The sequence below is a fragment of the Oryzias latipes genome, chromosome 14, assembly GCF_053564925.1.
Source record: "Oryzias latipes strain Hd-rR chromosome 14, Olatipes_Hd-rR_3.1".
NCBI lineage: Eukaryota > Metazoa > Chordata > Actinopteri > Beloniformes > Adrianichthyidae > Oryzias > Oryzias latipes.
The window spans coordinates 28700720-28721943 of NC_136250.1; the positions used below are offsets into that span (position 1 = coordinate 28700720).

The window sequence follows — 21224 nt, forward strand, 5'->3', positions numbered from 1 at the left end:
CATTCCCTGACATTAGATGGCGCTTAATGTAAAACAGAAATATTCCTGTACACAAGGGGGCGCTGCGCAACTTTACGCTTCTTAAAGTCGCTTTTCACTCAGAAGAAGAGAGCAAGTATTTACGCGCTTGTCAGAATCAAACAAAGAAAACATGAATATTTCAAGCATCAGTAGCTCCAACTGGTGCTTGGTTCGGGGATATTTTAGAATGTGCGTCATTATTTCTTCGCGGCAGTGTAGACGCTACTTGGCGTCTATCTTCTTCGCTGGTATGTGTGCTCAGCAAGGCAGTTTTGTGTTTGAGCGCCCCCAAGTTGTGTTTTACTGTAACTTCAGAAGCTCCAGACACGTGAGCAAAAGCGCCATTCTCATTGGTCGAGTAGATTTCGACGCGATGCGTCGAAAAAAAAAAACGAACCCGAGGCGTTTTTTTTTTTGACGCTTTAACGCGTGGCGTTTTTTCGCGTCGGTGTGCACACTCTCGTTGGTGCCCTTTGTTTAGTCACGAGGCGTTAAACGTCGGCGAAAATCGCCGGCGAAATTCGTCCCGGTGTGAACAGGCCTTTAGTGTCACAAAAACTTTCTCCAGGCTGCAGCATCATCCTGTTTTGTTTATCCCCGTCTTTCTGTTAGATGCTTCCATCAGAAAATGAGTGAACTGAACCGAGCAGACCTTCAAATCTGAAGGAACTGGTTTGATAAAGTAATTAATAATGATAGTAAGTAATGACACCACCTTTACAGCAGCCATCAACTGCAAACCTCCTGTTTTTTACTGGCGTGTGAGAGGACGCCAATTCTCCGAAATGCCATCCATCCGATTTCTATACCCGCTTTTTTTCCCCCCATTTGGAGCCGGGGGATTTCCTGACGTGATTTTTGGAAATGAACCGCGTCCACGCAGCTCTGAAGATGTGAGGACCGCCGCATTGAACTCCAGGCGGGAAGAAAACGGTTTCGTCTTCATCCGTTTCAGAATCCTCAGACTCGGCGGACCTACACTGGAAATCCCCACATTGGCCTACTTTACATTAAAGTTTAAAGCTGACTTTGATACCATTTAGGTGAGCCTTTCTTTATTAATGGCTGCTAATAAATGAATTATAAGTTTCTGACTTGAATCTTAATGGTTTTCCTGATGATCACAGTTCAGAAAATCTCAGAAATGCAGAGCGTTTGTTTACCGCTGAGCACAACTCCAAGTTCATATTTTTGTTTCTGGAAAAAATTGAGCCGTTTTTTCTTATGGAGCCTCGAACCCTGGAGAAATTATGTGCCCCGGGTGTTTTCGAAAAGCTAAAACCCCCCAAAAAAAGCAAAAAATAAATCTGTTGCTGTGTTTGCGCCAGCGTTGCCAGATAGAGTCACTGGTTTCCAGCCGAAAAGTCATCTGAAAACCGCCAGACCCAGCCAAAAACTGCCCAACACAGCTTTTGTTGATGTTTTTTTTCGTACTGGACTGATAAAATAAAAAAATTTTCTAAATAAAAGATAGTTCTGACTAATAATAAAATGTGTACAATACTGAATATTTCTTCAGCGGGCCGCCTTCTTTCAATCATTTGCTTAACCCGCTCTATCCCCGCTATAACCTGCGTCCGGCTCTTTCATCCGTGTGCTGTGCCCTGACTATCGTGTCATCCTGCTATGACCGTATTTAGCGCTCTCTGTGTAGGACACACTGAGGAGCGCGGGGGAAACAACTCTCAGCTTCAGAGGATGTGAACAGGAAGAGAGGAAAAGCAGGTAAAGACGCGGAGGAGGGGCTTTGGCTTCAAACTAGGGCTGCACGATATGAGGAAAACTTGCGATATGCGATATTAGTGATCAATATTGCGATAACGATAAATTTGCGGTAAATAAACAAATAGAAAAATAAACAAAAACATCATTCCCATTTCATTGCAACAGTTTAAAAATTATACTCCAAATGACCCTCATCGACATGGGGGACAAACGTCAGGGTGGCTAACCCTGGTCCTCAAGAGCCTCAACCATGTCTGTTTTCCAATTCTCCCTAGACTGCTCGATAATGATAACCAAAATCAGGTGTGTTCAGTCAATCAGGATGTGAAATCACTTGAGTCAGCCAATCAACAGCAAGCTGGTTAAGGAGAGCTGGAAAACAGGCAGGGTTGAGGCTCTTCGGGACCAGGGTTAACATAATAGGCCTCCATCTGATTGGTCAACAATGGGAAGGCGTCCATCTGATTGGTCAAAGCATAAAGGGATTTATTTGATTCGTTAAATGCTTCAAGCTGCTACAAGATTGTTTTAACACATTTTGGGTTTGCGATTTATTGCGATATTCGCCGTCTTTTGTGATATGCATATTGCAGAGCTGGATATTGCGATAACGATAAATTTGCGGTATATTGTGCAGGCCTACTTCAAACTCTGTCAGACTCAGAGAGATGCAAACACGGGCGTCAGATTGAGACGCAGCTTTCCCTGCAGGAGTTGAAGCAGAGACTTTCCCTGGGATGATTTTATGAACTCAAATATGGAAACGTGATTACCAAGTAGAACTTTCCAAAATAATAATCCTGATCTCTCCACATTCTCAGTGTCTACCATGCATTGATAAACACATCGCAACATGCAGCGATCAGACCAGAACCAGTAGCTCCTCCCACACGCGGCCGCAGTATCATCCTTTAAAGAATATAATGTGCATTTGCAGCGACGTATGCTTCAGATGATGTCCGATTGGCCAATCTACATGTCAATCAAGTCTGGTACTTCTCAGTGAGGATTTTGATTGGCTTTTGGATCTTCAAGAAGTACATTTATTTTTATCTTTTCTGGCCCGTGATCTACACTCATGTCATTGAAGATCGACGTAATGAGCACCTTTGAATAATATATACATGCATAATATATATAATGATGTCAAAACGGGTTGTGGCTCCGGGTGCTTTCTTTTTTATTAGGGGCGGTCCCAAATGGCTCTTTGAGTAAAAAAGGTTGCCGACGCCTGGTTTGGAGGAAAAAGAAGGCTGAGTTGCATCCAAAGACTTGAATGTAAACTTCACAGATGCTGACATTTTCGTCAGGCTTTAACATCCTCTGCAGCACAAACGGCGTCTTCGCTTTGGGGTTTGCAGACATGCTGTGACTTATCTGTTGCCTTTTTGTAATCAATCTCTTCCTAAAACATTCAAACTAGGAAAAAATAGTAACTCTTTACTTCACATTTTTTGTTGTTAACATGAGAAACGTGTCTTTCAGAAACCTGCTGCTCTTAGTTGAGGACAGCATTCAGAATATTCTAAGAATTTTGAAAATAATACATTTCTACAGTTTCCATGGTAACCGCTGCATGTTTGACCCTTTAGCTAATGAAAGCGGAGTAGATCGTTTTCAAAGAAGACGATCTGTCGTGTGCATCAAATGTTTGCGTACGGCAGTTTTAATGCGGAGTGAACGTGAGGCGACACGGCGCCGCCTCCAGCCGAGTCGCCTCCCGCATGCCAAGAAGAGGAGAAGTTTCTCTGGAAAAAAAAAAAGAAAAAACGGCTCCTCCAGCTTGATTTTACTCTCCTTTGCAGAATTACAACAAGGGATTTATCAAAGTTTGTGGATAAAAACCAGCAAAAGAGCTTAAACTGATGCTTATCTTAGCTTTATTTGCAACTCAAATGTGTGTGTGTGTGTGTGTGTATATACTCTATATATTCACAGAGATGTATATAATATTTAGGCTGCTGCATTGTATGGCCCACAGGCGCTACACGCCCTGACTTTGACCCGTGCTCACTGGCGGAGCGGCTGCGACACGCCACTCACTATCCCCTTCTGCCCCCGCCACCCTGGTCAGAGCTGCACATGACAAACTCATGGGGGAAGGAAGAAAAAAAAAGATCAAATGGCATCTTTTTCTGTTGGTTTTGTCTCCGTAGCAACCATTGCATTTTTCGGTTTCCTGGTGGTGACGAATAGTTTTTGTTTTTTTTTTACTTTTAGAAGAATCGGCAAAAGTAAAAATTTGGATTTCCATGGCAACAAAGGTTTTTGGTTAACCACGCCCACATGTCCATAGATTCATGGGATCCATGTGTTAAACTTTCCTAATAAAAAATGTGTGAGCAACAGGAGAGCGCCACTTTTGTGGGCTCCAACATTTAAACCCAACTTTTTTTTTTTTCCTCAAGCAGGTCCCCAAATGATGAGGCATTAACTCATTAAGGTGAGTTTAAATCTATAGAAGGTAATAAACAGGGCTGGGTTTCATTAGTGATTTCCAGAATTGATTCGATTCACCAAAGTTTTTTTGATTCTTTTGATCCACTCGATTCAATTCAATTTAAAATGTACACAGTTTACACATTTATACATATCTGTCTAGAAATACATTAATAATAGCCAATGAGATTGTTTACACCATACATGATTCCTCATACGGAGAAGCTCCAACCAAAATGTTCAGATCATGATGTTCTGACTCTCTTGGAGGGCGTTTCAGTTTGGCCACTAGGTGGAGCTGGCGCTATAGTGTTACACTTCATTCCAGAAGATTAAAACAAATGTTTTAAAAAAATGTTTCCGTGAAAGAGTTTGTAAAATTCCTGCCTGTAAGTAAATAAAGCTGTTTAATAAAGTCAGCAATGCATGTTTGGGTCGAACGATGGTTATATTAGAAATTCCGTTATACGTTAGCAGCTAGCGGACTTTGTCTTTTTTATGTTTGCATGGGCGTTATGAGTCATCGACTTACCTCAAAATCTATTTTCAACAGGTACTAGGAATGCGAAGTGTTTCCCAAATTTGGTTTATTTTGGAGTATGGGCTCAAATTTGTGCTTAAATGTGGTGTAAGAAAGAAAAATTGGGAAGAAGAAAAAAACTCTGGTCCCTGCAGCTCAGGACTGCAGCGGGACAGAATATTACAATAAATTGAGGAAATATAAGTGAAAATGTTGAAATCCACAGCAGCAACAATAAGAAATCATCAAATATTTTCTAGGAAATGTGCACAAAATGCAAACACTTGAATGGAATTTTGTTGGGAACAGTCAGCATGTTTGTGTGATCGTCCATGTATGACACGAAGCAGCTTATAAGTGGCAGAAACTCTCCAGAATGAAGAACTGCTAACGCCTCGGGTGTATCACCAGCACGGCCTGCAGACCGACATTTTAATGAATAATCAACAGCTAACTCCAAGTCTACAGCTCGCTGACTTAAGAGGACTTCAAAAAGACAGAAAAGTTGTTTTTCCTCCCTCAAGCTAAACGTGGCGTGACACATCTCCATCAAAGACCAGAACCCTGAACTCGTCTCACATCACACTTTGGGGGGAGTGACAGCTCCGCGTCATTAGAAGGTTTTTAGAGCCACTGCAGTATAATCAGATCAACTGTCCCACGCCGGCGCTTCTCATGCCCGCAGATGTTCAGCACCGCTTCCACAGTCAGCATTCAAAGCTCTCCCAGTGATTGGAGACGAAGTGGAGTCTAAACATGCATCGTGTTCTCACCAGACTGCTGCTGGGGGAAACGCTGATGGATGTGACAGTTCTGCTGAATGCAAGGGGATGGGGGGGCAGCCGCAACGTCTCTGCAAACAGCTGATGTGGACTCCTGCCAACGCCGCCGGAGTCCCTCTGTGTGAGCCGAGATCATGTCGGAAAAGTTCACCTCTGTCCCAAACCGGAGAGGCGGAGGGAAATGGTTCAACCGGATCAGCTGTGCAGTTTCAGGCGCCGCCGTTTTCACGCTGGTATTGGACCAATTCTTAGGAAAGACCTCCCTGCTCCTCCTGGTCAACCTTAAAACTTATGTCTAGTTTAGACTTCAGGGTGATTTCCAATCGCAAGGCCACTGGAAGGGGAATCGCCATCGTCACCGCAAAATGTGACACACGCCGATGACCTCATCCGCGATTGGAATTTTATCCCAGTGGAACAGCCGAGCGCACGATTAGAAGACGCGATGGCAGAGAAAACTCAATCAGAAGATTTATGCGTTCATTTCTGATGATGCACACGTCATCAGCCATTAACCCGTACTTCTACAACACACAAGGTAAGAAAGTAAGCAGGCGTGTCGTACGACAGCATCACCCATACGTCATGAGTGAGAGTAACTTACTTTATCCTTACAAATACTTCATGGCTGTGTCCGAATTCCTTCACTACTCACGATATTTTGCACTATATAGTGCGTTCACCATGTTGCAGTGCTGTCCCAATCTACAGTTCCAAAATCCAATGCCCTGGAAATTTCCCACAAGTCTCTGCGAAAAACCAGTGAGCATCGATGCTCATTAGATAGGCGAATATAGACCACAATGCATTGCGAGGGAACATTTTTGCCAAAGAAAATGTATTTTTTTAATAAACCATCAACTTTTGTATCTTTGGAAGACAGCGGACTCATAAATAATCACTGGAAAACTCTCATATCAATTAGATTTTAACGGCGTCATATCCACCGTTTAAAAAAAAAAGAATTTTGAGCATGGTGACCGAATTGCTTTTAAATTTCAGGGCGCTACATAGTGCCGTACTTAAAGGTTTTTTAGTCGTTAGGGATTACGGTGGGAATTTGGACAGAGCCCATGATACGCTTACCCAAGGCAGGACAATGGTACATTCCATTTTAAACCATGTCCTTTGAGGCGGCAGCACAAGAGTCAAGGGAACTGGAAGACACACCTGCACTACCTTTCGGATGCGGCCGGTCCTCTCCACGACCCTCCACGGACCCGGACGCACAAAAACATACAGGTCCACCCCCCATTACGGGTTCCTATGACTAAGGCTTTAAGAAGCTTGGCGCCTGCTGATTCTCTGCAGGTTTGAGCTGCAGAGTCAAGTGCAACACAAAGCAGCAGAAGCTGGAGAACAGACGACTGCATGTGTTTGTGGTCTAAAGAGAGAGCTAATGTACAGAATGACAACAGGAAGAAACCCCGACGAGAACTCAGCAATGCTCCAACAAACATGCCTTCAGAAACCCAATCACCATACGGACAGCAGTGGGTCACTCTTTAGGCCGTTTGAATGACATCGACATCGATGCAGCCTCATGCACGCACCTCTATGTTTACTATAGAAGTCATAGGGCTGCTTAGTTGTGTTCACACGTGTAAGGGAGTCGTGCAGAGGAAATGAAGGGAAAGCCCCCACAGTGATGACAAGTCCAGTGTGCACGTCTGTGTGCATTTCCTACAACCAGAGAGGTAGAAGGTCCTGCAGGAAACAATGCGCTTCAATGCAGCATTCTTGAAATATGAGATTGGAAATTTATGGGCGTGCGCGTGTGTGCACGTGCTGCAGTCGCCTGACATGCAGAGAAATTGAACAACCTGAAGAAGAGGCAGCTGGTTCTGCAGGCTTGGACAAACGTCGCAGATAACGTTCCGTCTCAGGCCTGTTCTCCTTCAGATTTGATGCCGTTCTACCCGGAAACAGCCCGTCACTTGTTCTGAGAGCGTCTTCAGACACGCTTTCTTCTCTGCTCCTCCAAGATGTCATCTCAGAACAAGCCTGTTTGGTCTGTGGTGGGTTTTGAAAGGAGACTTCAGATAAGAATAGCTTCCTGACAACGTTCAGAACTAGAGATCTTCTGTCATGTGCTGGCAAGTCTCTCTTCACTTGGATGTCCAGGCATGTTTCAGAACATGCCAGCAAAGACATTAGACATGACAGGGGGCTTCGGCTTCACGTCTATGGATTTCCACGTTTAACGCCCGACCTGCTGGCGACACTGTCTGCTGTCAGAGGTTGCTGAATATCAATGAGGCTCTCAGACGGAGCAGCAGCTGGAAGTAACACAAACATGAAGATACCATCGCTGGCTTTTAATGACTGCAATTCTTTCCACCCCGAAAGCTGCTAATGCGCCCAACAGCTACGAGGGAAGAAATTCTGGCCGAACAATCCGCTGCCGTTTACACACAAATAGGTCATGCTATCACAAATGGGGCCTTGCAGGACTTGGATGCAGCGGAGAAATGAAAATCAGCCAGCGGGTTAGCACTGCAACCTGACCCTGCAGCACGTCTCTGTTCACTGCAATGACACAAAGCATGCGATAACAGCCTCACAGCTTCTTTAAAACGCTGCCAGGGGGAAAGCAACATGTTCAAATCTGGACTCCGCCTTTTCCTCTTGAAATTTCTGCTGCGTTTGCATGCAGAGTTTTTCCACCGTGTTAAGCCAGGGTCAGCTCAGAGTGAGTGTTGGCTCTGAAACCCAATCGCTGCAGAGGATCTCCTCGCAGCTCATCTGAGTCCTCAAGTCACATTTTATCCCACGTTAGTGTCTCACCAGCTTCTATGGACAACCATTCATCAGACAGCTTTATGGCGCGAACACACAAGAAACCTGGCATATGGTTTTAGCTTAAGGCCATCATGTGTTCTCACTGCCGGAACAGCTGACACTAGAAATGTTCTAAGCGACCAACACAGGTAAATCAGACACAGACCATCACGAATCATACGGCACAATCAACCGGGCATCACCGCCCACTAGAGCTGCAACCAGAAACCGAATAGCGCACTGAAATTGCGATCTGTTCCGCAATGATTGCGTATGAATATTTAAGACGTCCGACATCGTCGATTCACGATCTTTATGAGTACAGTAGAGTAGGGCTGCACGATGTGAGGACAACTTGTGACGTGCGATGCAAGTGATTAATATTGTGATGACGATGTAACTCGCGATACATGAACGAACAGCAAAACGGATGCCAATCATCTACAAAAGAGGCGAACACCTGACATTAAAAGGGCTCCATCCGATTGGTCAAATGCATAAATGGATTTGTTTGATTCGTTAAATACTTCAAGTTGCCATGAGATTGTTTAAGCACATTTAAGGTAACCATTTATCGCATTTTTTGCCGTATTCTGCGATATGCATATTGGACGGCTTGGTATCGCAACAACTATCTTCTCTTCCACTTTCGGCTTCTCCCATCAGGGGTCGCCACAGCGAACAAGTCGCATGGTAAATTTGGCAATGTTTTACGCCGGATGCCCTTCCTGACGCAACCTTCTCAAACCGGGCTTGGAACCGGCAGAGGTAGAGAAGGGAACAGGGAGCAGCCCGGAGTCGAACCCGGGTTTCACGGACGGAAGGCGCCGCAAACCAGCACGAGCTTACAACAACTATACATTTGCGATTTATTGTGCAGGCCTCCAGTAATTTTCCTTTAAAATCTTCACCTGACTGTTGATTTTATTACCTATTATGACTGATTACATTTAATAAACGTTAAAAATGTGTTTATGTTTGAAGATTGATATAAGAATGACTTTCTATTTTATGTTTTTTTTGTGACTTATTTTTGAGAAAACAAAGCAATACGAACTTCTCTGGCATTGATGCTTTAAATAGCATCAGCGTTGTACCAGATATATCGGAAGAATGTGATGTGAAGATCTGAACGGCTCCAAAGACGGAGCCTCAAAAGGATCAAACAGACCAGCTCATGCTGGTTTTCTCCCCTCAAGTCCATGAAAGCTCATCAGAAACCCGCACTCTTGTGAGCGGACGTATTTTTAGTTACATCTTGAAAGAATTTGCATCTTTCTTTGATCTTTTGCCGCTTCTATTTAATGAGTCTTGATGTAATCTGTGTGGTGTCAAAATCACTGGATTGGTGCCCCCACCACCACCACCCCCACCACCACAAAGTGCTTCAGAAAGCTGGATGTGGACCAAGAATGTTGCACTTTCCTGTTAAAACTGCTTTTCAGTATACAGTATTTGACCAAGCAATTTACAGCAGAGCTTCAGGCCCGTTGTGGGGGGTGGAAGTACCCCCCCCCTCACAGAGGGGCGGCTGGTCCGACAGCACCACAGGGGGCTGATTGCAAAGTCTTATTCCCGGCAGTCCCAGGCCCTGCTAATGCCGATACACTAGGAGGCGGAGCTTAATCCTGATTGGAGGTTAGATCCATCAGTGCCAGGCCAGGACTAACGTCAACAAAGCCGGGGGTGGAGCCTAATCCAAATTAAAGGTGGTATCTTTCAGTGCCAGGCCCAGCTAATTTTCATCCAGTAGACGGCGGAGTTTAAGGCTCAGCTAAGGCCAATACAGTAGGAGGCAGAGTTTTATGCTAATCAAAGATAAGATCCGTCAGTACCAGACCTGGCTAACGTCAATACAGTACAAAGCATAGCTTAATCCTAATTGGAGCTGAGATCTGTCAGTAGTGGACCCAGTTAATTTCAATGTAGTAGGAGGCGGAGCTTAAGGCCAAGCTAATCTCGTTACAGTAGGAGGTGGAGCCTTATTCTTATTGGGGACGAGATTCGTCAGCACCAGGCCTGGCTAATGTCGACACAGTAGGAGGAGGAGCTTAATCCTGATTGGAGGTGGGATTGGTCACGTCTCACATTATCCTACTCAAGCCTGGGCTGGTGCTTTGGCATGGCTCTGCAAGGCAGGGGGCAGTGGGCCAGTGTCAGGAGACAACCCCAAAGACGTCATGACAACCAAAAAATAAATAACTCTTTTTTTATAAACAGATGGAGTCTGGCTCCGCCCAGCAACACTTCTCTTAAAAGCCCTAAAAGTAAAAGAAGAAACAGATGCCAGCAACATTTGTAAGAAACTGATGTGAAGGTTTTCTTGGAACGGGATCAGCCTCAGTTCCCAAACCCGCCGAACAGACTGACGCATCCAGCGTGGTCTCTGCGTGCTCCAATCCACCGCCTCATGACCACTGTCCCGACCAAAACTCCACACTCCTCTCCCCTCGCCTCCCAAACGAGGATCAGATGTTTTGCCGAGGAAGGATGGACCCCCGCCCTTCCTGCTCTGCTGGGGAGGTGGGACAGCGTGTGCGTGCTGCGCGCGCATTGACAGGAAGCTTAAAATTCCTCGCAGCTTCCATCAGCGGTCTGCAGCTGAGGCACAAACCTGCCAAAAGTTTGCCATTAAACGGCAGAAGACAGGGAAACGAAAGCAGGAGTCTGGCTTATTTAGTTACCACATTTCTGAAAGCTCGCTCAGAAGTTCTGAATCAAAGCCCGGGAGGCGTCCCTGCCGTTGCCCCGACACCCTCATCAAAAGCACAACGTGCCTTCACAAAGGCCCCCTTCGCCCTGAAAATTCCTTGACAACTGCTGCAAGCTTCCTGCTGGCATTGGATATGCTCCATTTGGTTCCCATGACCAAACGGCAGTCACGCTGAGGCTTTGGCGAAGCGCTGACGGCGCTCTGATGTGAAGCTAGGGAGCGCCTCAGTGCAAGCGTCAGAGGCAGAGATGACTCAAACACAGGCTGGCTTTCTCTGTCTGAGAGTCAGGTACAGGAGAAGACAATGAGGAGAAGACAATGAGGAGCCACCGTGGACCATCACGTGTCATTTGTTTTGACCTTAAGTGGCTTGGCTGCAACCACGGTGGACTTGTGTTTGTTTTCCTTCAAACTCCTGAGAGGTTCGATGTCGAGGACTGCAGCGTACGCACATGTGGAATAATGCGAGGCTGAGTTTAATCCGGTTTAGGATTATAAACCAGAACCTCGTCATCATGAACTCACCCAGCTGACTCTGCTTCTCCCAGCACGTGGTCACCAGGTTGGACAGCTCCTTGTATTTCTCCGCCAGCTGGAGTTTGCCGTTGTTGAGGGGAGGTCGCCGGGCGAGACTCTCCTCGGCGACGCTCCGGTTGGAGGTCAGAAGCGTCTCCCTGTCCACTTGAAGTTCCTGGAACTGAAGTTGGAAAAAAATCATTTTATTTTTTCTTTTCCCTCAACATGACAAATTCAATGTGGAGAAGACCAACCTTTTTTTAAGTTATTTAGGCTAAAAATATGTATTTTTACTTTAAAGACCCATTCCAATCATCTATTCAAAGAGTTCTTAGTGGTCTTTTCATTATATTACCTTATACCGTCTCTTATTGATCTCCAATAAACGCCGGGTGCATCAGGTGCTTCTTACATTAGAGGCCAGTCTCTAATTGTGGCCGGGCTCCTGAGTTTGTTAGAAGTTCACCTCTGAGTATTGGGTGGGATTGTTGGCAGAGAGCGACCCCGCCCCCCTTCCCTTCTTTGCTGTGAGAGCTTGGGGCAGGGAGCTTGTGACCCGCCCAGCATTTTGTAACAAATACAATCTTTTTCAAACTGCTTTTATTTTTTTTGTCTGCTCCTGATTCACAACAATAGAAATACAGTAATACTCAGAAAAGACATTTTCAGCCTAATTTTCTTTATGTGTCCATCGTCATCAGAAAAATGCTACAAGATGTTAAAAACACGAGAAAAACAATTTTTATTGCAGTGGGTCTTTACAATGTGTTTTTAAATGATTCAAAGTAGAATTTGCATTAAAAATATAAAATTTTAAAACTAAAATTAAAGCATTTTTTTAATGTAAAGTTACTAAATCGTCTTAAAGAAAAGAAATATTAATTTGATCAATTATTCTTGTGTTATTAAGGAGTACACTAATTAAAATTAATAATGTGTTTTAATTTGGCACTAAATCTACAATAAGGACAAAACCTGCAATATTTGCTTTGCACTTTTATAGTGCGGCATATTTTGGTTATTGAAATTTTTTTTGCATGAATCAAAAACTAAAAGATTAAAACCTGTCCTTCACTTGACAACAACCTGAGGAATTACACTTTCACATTTTTCAACACAATTAACATTAAAAAAAGATAATATAAATTCTAATATCACCTCCGACTGAAGGGATAAACATGGTTTCACCTTGGAAAGAAAAAACAGCACAGTTTTGCTGTTTATAATGCAAACGATGGTCACAGTAAGTACTGGTTTGATGTTCTGTGACGGTGTGAGCATGTGCAATCAGCCTCTGCTGTAGAGTTTTGTGCCCATCCAGGGCAGCCGTGGTGCAGTGGTCGACCTCTGATCGGAGGATTGCGTGATCCCGCCGGGCCCACCCACATGTTGAAGTGTAAGGTTGGCGGCTGGCGTGTGAACGTGTGACTGTCAGGCGCTTTGTGCCTTCGAGGAAGGTAGAAAAGCACTTTACAAGTATTTACCATCCCGTGAAAACAAAACTTGCAAACCTATAAGAGGAAGTTACTAAGAAATGAGGCTTTTATTCAGCAAAAACCTCTCAGACACACAGAGTCTTGAGAGGAAAAGCCACGGGACGGATTACAGAGGGAAACTTGACATTGAAATGGTTCAGCTCTTTCTGTTTTTGACAACCTTTTCCTTTTACTGCCAACAAAAGACAAACTTCAACAAACAGTGAGCGTCCCAAACGTCAGGAGGTTTGCTGAAGAAAGTGTCAACGAAAAGACTAGAGATGCTCTCCTTCCACAAACTATCCCCCTTTTTTGAAAAATGACTGACCAACAAGTTTGGAGAGTAAAACAACTTTCTAGGTGTGAAGGTGAACAACAAGAAAAGAAAGAAATGAAAACCCAAAAACTAAGCTAAAAGTTTGATTTCTTGTTGATTATTTAAAATCTAATTTGGTCCAGATCACAGCAATCATTATAAACTTTATTTCATAACAGCCCATAAATGACCTGCAAGAAGGGATTATGGGTAATTATGCATTTAAAAAAAAAGATATCGTAAAAACATACAAACATTTTTAGCCTAATACTTCTGCTTTGACCCAAATTAAATATCCCCCAAATCTGAAAGAGATCCCTCCTTTTAACCCACCGTAATCATTTTACATCAATACCACTTCCGTGTTACACATCGACTGTATATGAGAACTGGACTGAGTGACTCCACCCCGACCGGGCGTTCTAAACAGGAAGTACCTGCTGGCTCCAAGAAGCCAAAATCCCATAGACTTCTATAGAAAAATAAACAGCTATTAGCCATTCATTCTATTGGTCAGAAGAACCATTCTAGATCCGATACCTTTTTTTTCTCTTACATTATCTTGATAATTCTCATATTTTATGATAATTATTTAGTAGTTATTCAAGTTTTAAAATGACCAATCAGATCCCTCATTAAAAGTAGGTGGAGCCTCCTGGCCCCCCACGTCCAATGTTCAAAATGTTTGACAGATTTGGTGTAGCCCGCTTTCAAGCGGTAGGGGGTGTGACCTTTCGACAAGCTCACACCTGACTGGTGAGAGTGGTTGCCATAGAAACGGTGACTTAGACCCATTTGGATCAATTGCTACTTTCTAACGTCTTCCGACTTTATCATGGCGGCGTCCGCGTCGCAAAAACAACGGCGACTGAATTGACTTAATTTTGTCGGAGCCAGAATTAAGCCATTTCTTACAGGTAACGTCACAGTCGCTCACTCCAGTTCCCGTATACAATCAACAGTGGAACAGAATGCATCCAATTTACACTCCCTTAGATTCCTCTGTCGGTTTTTATTTTACGTTCGAAATAGTGACACACCGCAAAACCGTTGGCATTCACACTGTCAAGAATCACATCATGGTTCACTTGCACACAAAGACTTGCTTTTATTTTTGGGACTGTTTAAACAGTGCACATTATGGGATAGGTTTAAAAGAAAAAAAGATCTATTTTCAATTACAAGAGGTGTTGGGACCTCATGAAGTTAAAAATGTCAAAACTTGATGGTGCTTCTTGGTAAAAACTAGATTTTTTGTTAGTTTTTACTCTAAGTAATCCTACTAGAAATTGAAATGAATGAAATTCCTACCTGGGTTCTAAAAAAAAAAGAAGTTTCTTTTTGTTGGGATAAAAACACAAAGGTAAAGATTTTTAGTTTTTGTTAAGCTAACAGCGACTTCAAATATTCTACACAATAATAGGAGGATAAATCAATTTCTGATCATTCATATCAACCAGTGGTAAAGCAGGAAAAGGCTTGTAAAATGCTAATACATGCATCCTTCAGGACAAAGGGGAATCGGGAAGTTGAGACCTTTGGGGGATGGGTTCCTCACCGTCACTAGACCGTAAGGAAAGCATTAATTATTAAATAGAGGAGCCACACCCTTCACGTCTCGCCACAGAGTCAGAGTTACACCGCTGGGAAACGCTTTGGTGTCTTGCAACAAGACAAAAGCTCTCTGGGAGATCCGCTGAACAAACTTCCCAATCCCCTCCCGCCGTTCTATCCGTCCCTGCATTCCAGTCATTCAGCCCGGCCCGGATACGTTTCTTGCTCAATTGCTTTCTTTCAGTCACTCTGAGCTGGTACGATGCGTCTGTCTCAGATTTTACGGCTCATCAGGAGGATGCACGAGTTTCACGATGCAGTCAAGTGAAGTCTGGAGGGGGGGGGGGGTACGCACAGACAGCACAACTGCTGAACCTGGTGCATAAGAAACAACAGTTTGCAGATGATTCATTTTCCTTCAACAGGAATCAAAACAGACGATCCGTTTCCAGTCTCTGCTAATCCGGTCTTTGATGCGCGAGCTGGAAAGGAAGGCTTGACAGTGTTTACACTTCCTGATAAATGAAGGGGGGAGAGCTTAGTGCAGAGTTTTTGTAGATGACGTGGCACCGCTGCTTTACGTGCCTCCACATGTCCGGCCCCATGAAGAACAGTCAACGGGTCCTTCTTTGTCATCCCAAATGAGGCCTGATCCTCAGCGGACTCTTTCCAGTCTAAAGCCATCCATCAAACAGCAGATATTAGGCTAACCCGTCCAGCCGAGGCTTCTTTCAATACCCCGAAGGTCCTGCAATGCAGTTTTCCCTTGTTTACCAGACCACAGCTGGCTGTTGCATCACTTCCACATTCCTTTGAGGGGTGTAAAAATAAGAAAAGACGAAGGTGGAGGTATGCCTTCCTCAGAGACCCTGCAGCTGCTTCAATGCCCCCATTTTCATGAGAGAACTTGTTTGGCGCGTCTCTGCATCCTTCACTGCCACAAAACCAGCTTTAGGTACTCATCCACAGGTATAGGTCTCCTTCCACCTGTGGGATGGGCTATGAACTGTCTTCATCAATGATTCCACTCTACAGCAGCATGGATTCATCGGCAGAACAACAAAAACTTACAAAAAATATGTTTTTATCATCAACACATTGGTAACATCAATAAGCTCATGTAAAGCCTTATTCCAAACTGGCGTCATGTAAGGGTTAATGGCTTTCGAAGCGTGCATTATTACTTTTCAACGCACGCCGTGGAAGCCTGAACCGTCCGACGCAAAGTGCGATAAAAAGTAATAACACACGCTTCGAAGGCCGTTAACCCGCTGATAAAGCATCAGATCAGAGAGAAAGTTCACCTCTAACCGCTTGTTTTTGTCCAGATGATGAAGCAAAAGGTTGTTCTAAAGAAGCCGGCGCAGTGATACAAAACATTTAAGCTAGGTGACCGGAACTTCTTTTTTCCCCGTGCGGTTATCAGGTTTTAATGCACACCCAGCAGCCAATCAGAATCGAGTATTCAACCGGACCATGGAATGAAGATGGATACCGCCGTCTACTAGGGGTGTTAACAGTACACGTAGTTGTTTTGAACAGCAATTTCGGTTCGGTTCACTTTTGTACTGTATGTCGACATTGTTACACGAAGAACGCGTATGCCACAGGTGACACATCTAATCTGCTAACGCAATTAAAACGGCATCACCCGACTATAAAAATCGGGTCTACAAGAAAAAAAATGTGCAAGTAAAAATGTTTTTTTATTTATTTAGACCAGTGTTTAGTATCCAAAGTTTTTGGTTCCAGACAGTTAACATTTGTATTATTTTATATAGCAGATCACCTACATAGGTCAATTTTATTGGTTATCTAAAACCAATAAATGGGCAAACACATGCAAGAAGATAAAGCATCAAAGAAAACGGAGAGATGCCAAGAAGATGACCTCTGGTCCTTGGAATCAAAGGGGAAATGGACTGGAAATAAAAGGTTTTTCTGATGTTTCAATGACTTGTGATGTTAATTGACATTTATAGATCTGAACTAGAAATATATCTACAGTCTTAGTTAAAAGTGCGAAAACATTTGTAAAACCAACCACAAACATTCTAAATGCTTTCAAATTAACCCTGATTCAAAGGGAAAATACAGCTAAATAGAGGAATATGAAGAGCAAACTGCTGGATCTGCTTCATCTGTAAAGTTTTATTTATTGTAGTTAAAAATCTAACTTCTGCTGCATCGTTTAAGCTGACGATAAAAGAAACCAACGCTCCAAAAACTGTGATTAAAAATAACCAACAGCCAATAAAAAACACTTGTTTCTTGTGGTCTTTGATCACAGGTGAAACCACGGCTGTTTTCCTGAAGACTCTGCAGAGCCTGTGGGCTCCAAAGCCTTATTTTGGCATCGCTGACACTTAACATTCCAGTCAAACACTTGTAAGACGGGAGTTTGGGGTCACGTTTACCTGAAACGACCTTGGACAGCAGTAAATCTGGTGCTCGTTTTTTGGTACAACCTCTTATGGCTCAGAGCTCCAACACCACGGAGCTCCACAGATGCACCTGAGGAGTCCCTCACCAACACAAATGTTCTGAATCCAACTGGGCCCAACAGGAAACCATTAGAGCTTGCATGAAGCAGCAGGGTCTGTTGCCATTTACTAATAAAGGCAGACATTTAAGCAAGCTAAATCATCGCCTGCAGAGATTTCAAATGCATCCACTTGTGTCTCCAGGATGATTTAATCGCATTTCACACAACCAGCAGAAAACCAGCTTCCTCTGCTATCAACAGGCTTTGCTGAGTGATTTTTAATCAGATAAATTCTCGTTTTTTTTATCATTTGCAGCTAGGTTTGCATCTTAAATTCATGCTGTGAGGTCAAACCAAAGCTAGAAACCTCACAAAATATCGATAACAGTCTGGACTTTGTGCTAAATCAAAATGCAACGCTCGGTTAAAAAAGGAAAAGCTGCGACAGTGCAGACCAAACCATCCAGACGTGGATCATTAGGACTTCTGGATTATTAGGGAATAACGGATGAGGTTCTGCGCAGCTCTGAGTCATCCTGCTCCACCGCTGAAGGAGAACCGTCCCACCTCCATCGTCCAAATTCATCACCACCAGCGGGGCTTCAAATGTCAAACGCTTTCATCCGATCATCATAAATTACAGCCACTTTCGTTTTCCAGGCCGATTGACAAAACGCTCAGCTCTTCCCGATCACACAGACGGAGCTGCTCTGCAGGCGGCAAACTTCCAGCCAGAGGCTTTTTGGAGCTGGAGTGAAATCTTTTTTTTTTTTTTTTTCCTTCTACAAATGCAGTGGAGACAGAGACAAATGACTAGTCCTCTGCTGGTTTGTGTGTGAAGCTCCCACAGCTGTGAAGAAACCACTCAGTCCTGAAGAGCAGTGGACGCAGACAGAGAGCCTCACGTCCACAGAGAGGCTCATAAACCAACCGCATGATGAAGTTCTGGACCTCCTTTTCTTTTTTCCTTTTTATTTGAAGCTGCGTGAGAGCTGGAATTACTCACTTCATGCAGACGCAGAGGGTGCATGAAGCCAGAGAGCAACTGCCTGTGGCAGATGTCATTAAATTTTCATTTGAAGGATGAGTTTAAGGCCGGGGCAAGGGTTACAACAGTAGTACCCCCAGTAAGAAATAAGGTTAACGCAGATAAGTGTGATAAAAGTCTTACAAAATAAAAATAAATAAAATTCCATTCAATTAAAAAAATGTTTTTCTATTTAAAAAAAAAGGTTTAAATGAACAAAGCAGAATAAATAATTGATTTTTGGATTTAGTCTGACTACTTCCTGTAGTCGCATTTTTACCTATTTGAGCATTTTTTTAATTTTTTTTAAACACTTAAATATTTGAAAAAAAGTGTTAATATTTAGATTTAAACTTTAACTAATCAAAGAAATCAAGACAAGTCATTTTAACTGCGAACATGTGGAGGAATGCAGCTTTTGAAAAGCTGGGAATCAAATCTAAATACAAAAAAAAAAGAGCCAAGAAAATAAAAGCCCCATTTCCGTCTGATTTAAGGGGCATTTCAACGTGCGGACAAAACAATTACATTTATTGTGAAAGAAATGTTTTATGTCAGTCTTCGGACCGGTTTGGTTCAGACCATGTGGGGGCTTCGGGGTCCGAGCGGACTGCCCCCACCGGGATTCGAACCCTGTTTTCTGGTTTTCCTGGCTGAAATCATGAAGAATGTCCCTCCACAGCAAACAAGAAGAAGAACAAGAAGCCCGAAGATTTCTGGAGACACACATTGGAAACCCGACCGCTCGCCACGCAGACAATCGATGGTTCGCGCGGGGAGAGAGAATGCACGCGCTTCAGGGGGGCTCCACAAACACGCATTTCCCGCTAAACAAAACAGAAAAACCGACGCTATTCGGGAAACAAATTCAGCCGAGACCCCGAGCGACAATCCCCCAGACACCTGGGTTGCCGGAGGTCGGACGGTACCTTCTCATTGAGCCGAATGATTTGGTCCATTTTGTCGTCGTTCTGGAGGAGCTCGCGCAGCTCGCTCGTGTTCAGAGCCCGGTAGCCGTCCGGGCAGCCGCCGTTCTCCCGCGAGCTGGACATCTTCTCCTCCGAAGCTGCGGCTGAAGACGGTTCCGACTCCGTGCCGTGCGGCAGTCACATCGCGCTCACATTGGAACGCGCTCGCGCTGCGCCCGCACGCGGCGTCAGACATCCGGTCAGGGCTTTCAAAATAAAGCACTTCCTTTTTAGGTTTTAGGTTTTGAAATATTTTAGCTTTACGGAGAACTTTAAACGTGTGGAATTTTTCTGATGATGGAGGACAATTTCTTAGCATTCCTTCAAACCGTTGTAAATCAGAATCAATCAGATAGGGAAAAAAATGCACGCATTTGTGACGTAGAAAATACGCCGGGCGGGTCACACGCCGATGCATCCACTTGTACACGACTAGATCCATGTATGTTTTCTTCGTTGTCCTCGTCTGAGCTGGAATCTCGCTCAAAACTGTACAGCTGGATAGCTCCAATATTGTTCGCCATTTTTGTTGCACTGCTATTGTCAGGTTGGAGGGGTGAGGGGCTGTGAGCCAGCTGGATAGCGTATAAACTGATGGGTGATGGGAAAAGGGGACGGGGTTGCTCCACGCCAACAGTCCTGCCCACGACTCAGAGGTGAATCTCTGATGAAAATAACACAGAAAAAAAGCAAAATCATAATTAAAAGACCACAGGGAATGCTTTGGAAATAGATCAAAAGATGATCAGGGTGGGTCTATAATGAGATTTATGGTTGTATTTTTTCATATTTTTACTGGCTGGAGAAGTGATGTAAGTTTGTAGGTTTTCAGATAGTAAATCTGTATTTAATTTGTTTCTATGTTGTCTAGTTTTAATATTCTTTTTGAGGCATTAATGACAAAAAGTTAGCCATTCAATTTAACGTTTAAACAAACAATTTAGTGAAGATCATTCAGCAGATTTTGGACGTAGTGTGATTTAAATGTGTTTTATTTTTCGAGTTAACTGCAATTAAAATCATTTTAAGTATACTGAATGAAGTAAAATTGAATTGAAAGTGTTTCAATTCTATACTATTTGTTTTAAAGTTAATATTTTTCAACGCGTAACGGCCTTAATCAAACATTTGTAAAGGTTTTGCTCCAATTTATTCAATGTGGTGCTTTTCTTATCCCAGCAATAAAATTGTACAACAATAAAGACACAAATGAAGATTGTTTTGTGTTGTCTGAGCTGTCTTGCGTATGTTTGGAGGCAAACATGCATTGTGTTTGTGTGTCATTTCCTCTGTTTGTGTTAGGACGTCATGTCAGACCCGCTCCTGTCAGTCCCTGAGCACTGACTCATGGATGACATGATATCATCAAGTGGGACTGTTCCTGCATGTAGGTCACCAGACATCTGGCTGCGGGTGTGCTGAAATTATTTTTGTGCTTGTGTGTGTTTCTCCAGACTTATTTTGGAGATGACGTGGATCCAACAGCCACTAGGGGGCCCCCGATGCATCTGTTGGGTCACGTTTAGTTCACAAACTTCTCAACACAAAGCCAAATTCTTGATTCTTTTTACTACTTTGTACTTTAAATGTAGACCTTTCATCTTGAACTGTTGTGTATTTTTCCTAATCTAATCTCTTTTGGGATTCCTCAAACAGGATTTAGGTCTGGAACCTGATCCTGCAGGTAGTGGGGCTCACTGGGGATCCTTTTGTGATCCAGAAGCAAATTTTTGACCAGCAGGGCCATTTCAAATGTCTGAAAAGAAAACCTGCATCTCAAAGCATTTAATCTTTTTTAAATCCCAAACAACCCAGTATGATTCAAGCAGTCAGGATTTTTGTTTTGTTTTTTTACAAAAATCTCCCCAAAACACTTTCTGTTGAAATACTGTTACACGTCCC

At 43.5% G+C, this 21224-nt stretch overlaps 1 protein-coding gene across 2 annotated transcripts in view; it reads right to left on the reverse strand.

The window, feature by feature from the left end:
* vps37d (VPS37D subunit of ESCRT-I) overlaps positions 1–19531 on the reverse strand; it is a 36821-nt gene extending 17290 nt beyond the window's left edge. Inside the window, exons 1-2 of one of the 2 annotated variants that reach the window (XM_020709156.3) lie at positions 19284–19531; positions 11507–11678 (exon numbers count right to left, since the gene is read on the reverse strand). In XM_020709156.3, the coding sequence (XP_020564815.1) occupies positions 11507–11678; positions 19284–19406 (295 nt within the window). In that variant the 5' untranslated portion in view covers positions 19407–19531. The remainder of the gene's footprint in view (positions 1–11506; positions 11679–19283) is intronic. The other variant, XM_011483956.4, reaches the window with a different exon arrangement.
* Positions 19532–21224: the final 1693 nt, after the last annotated feature.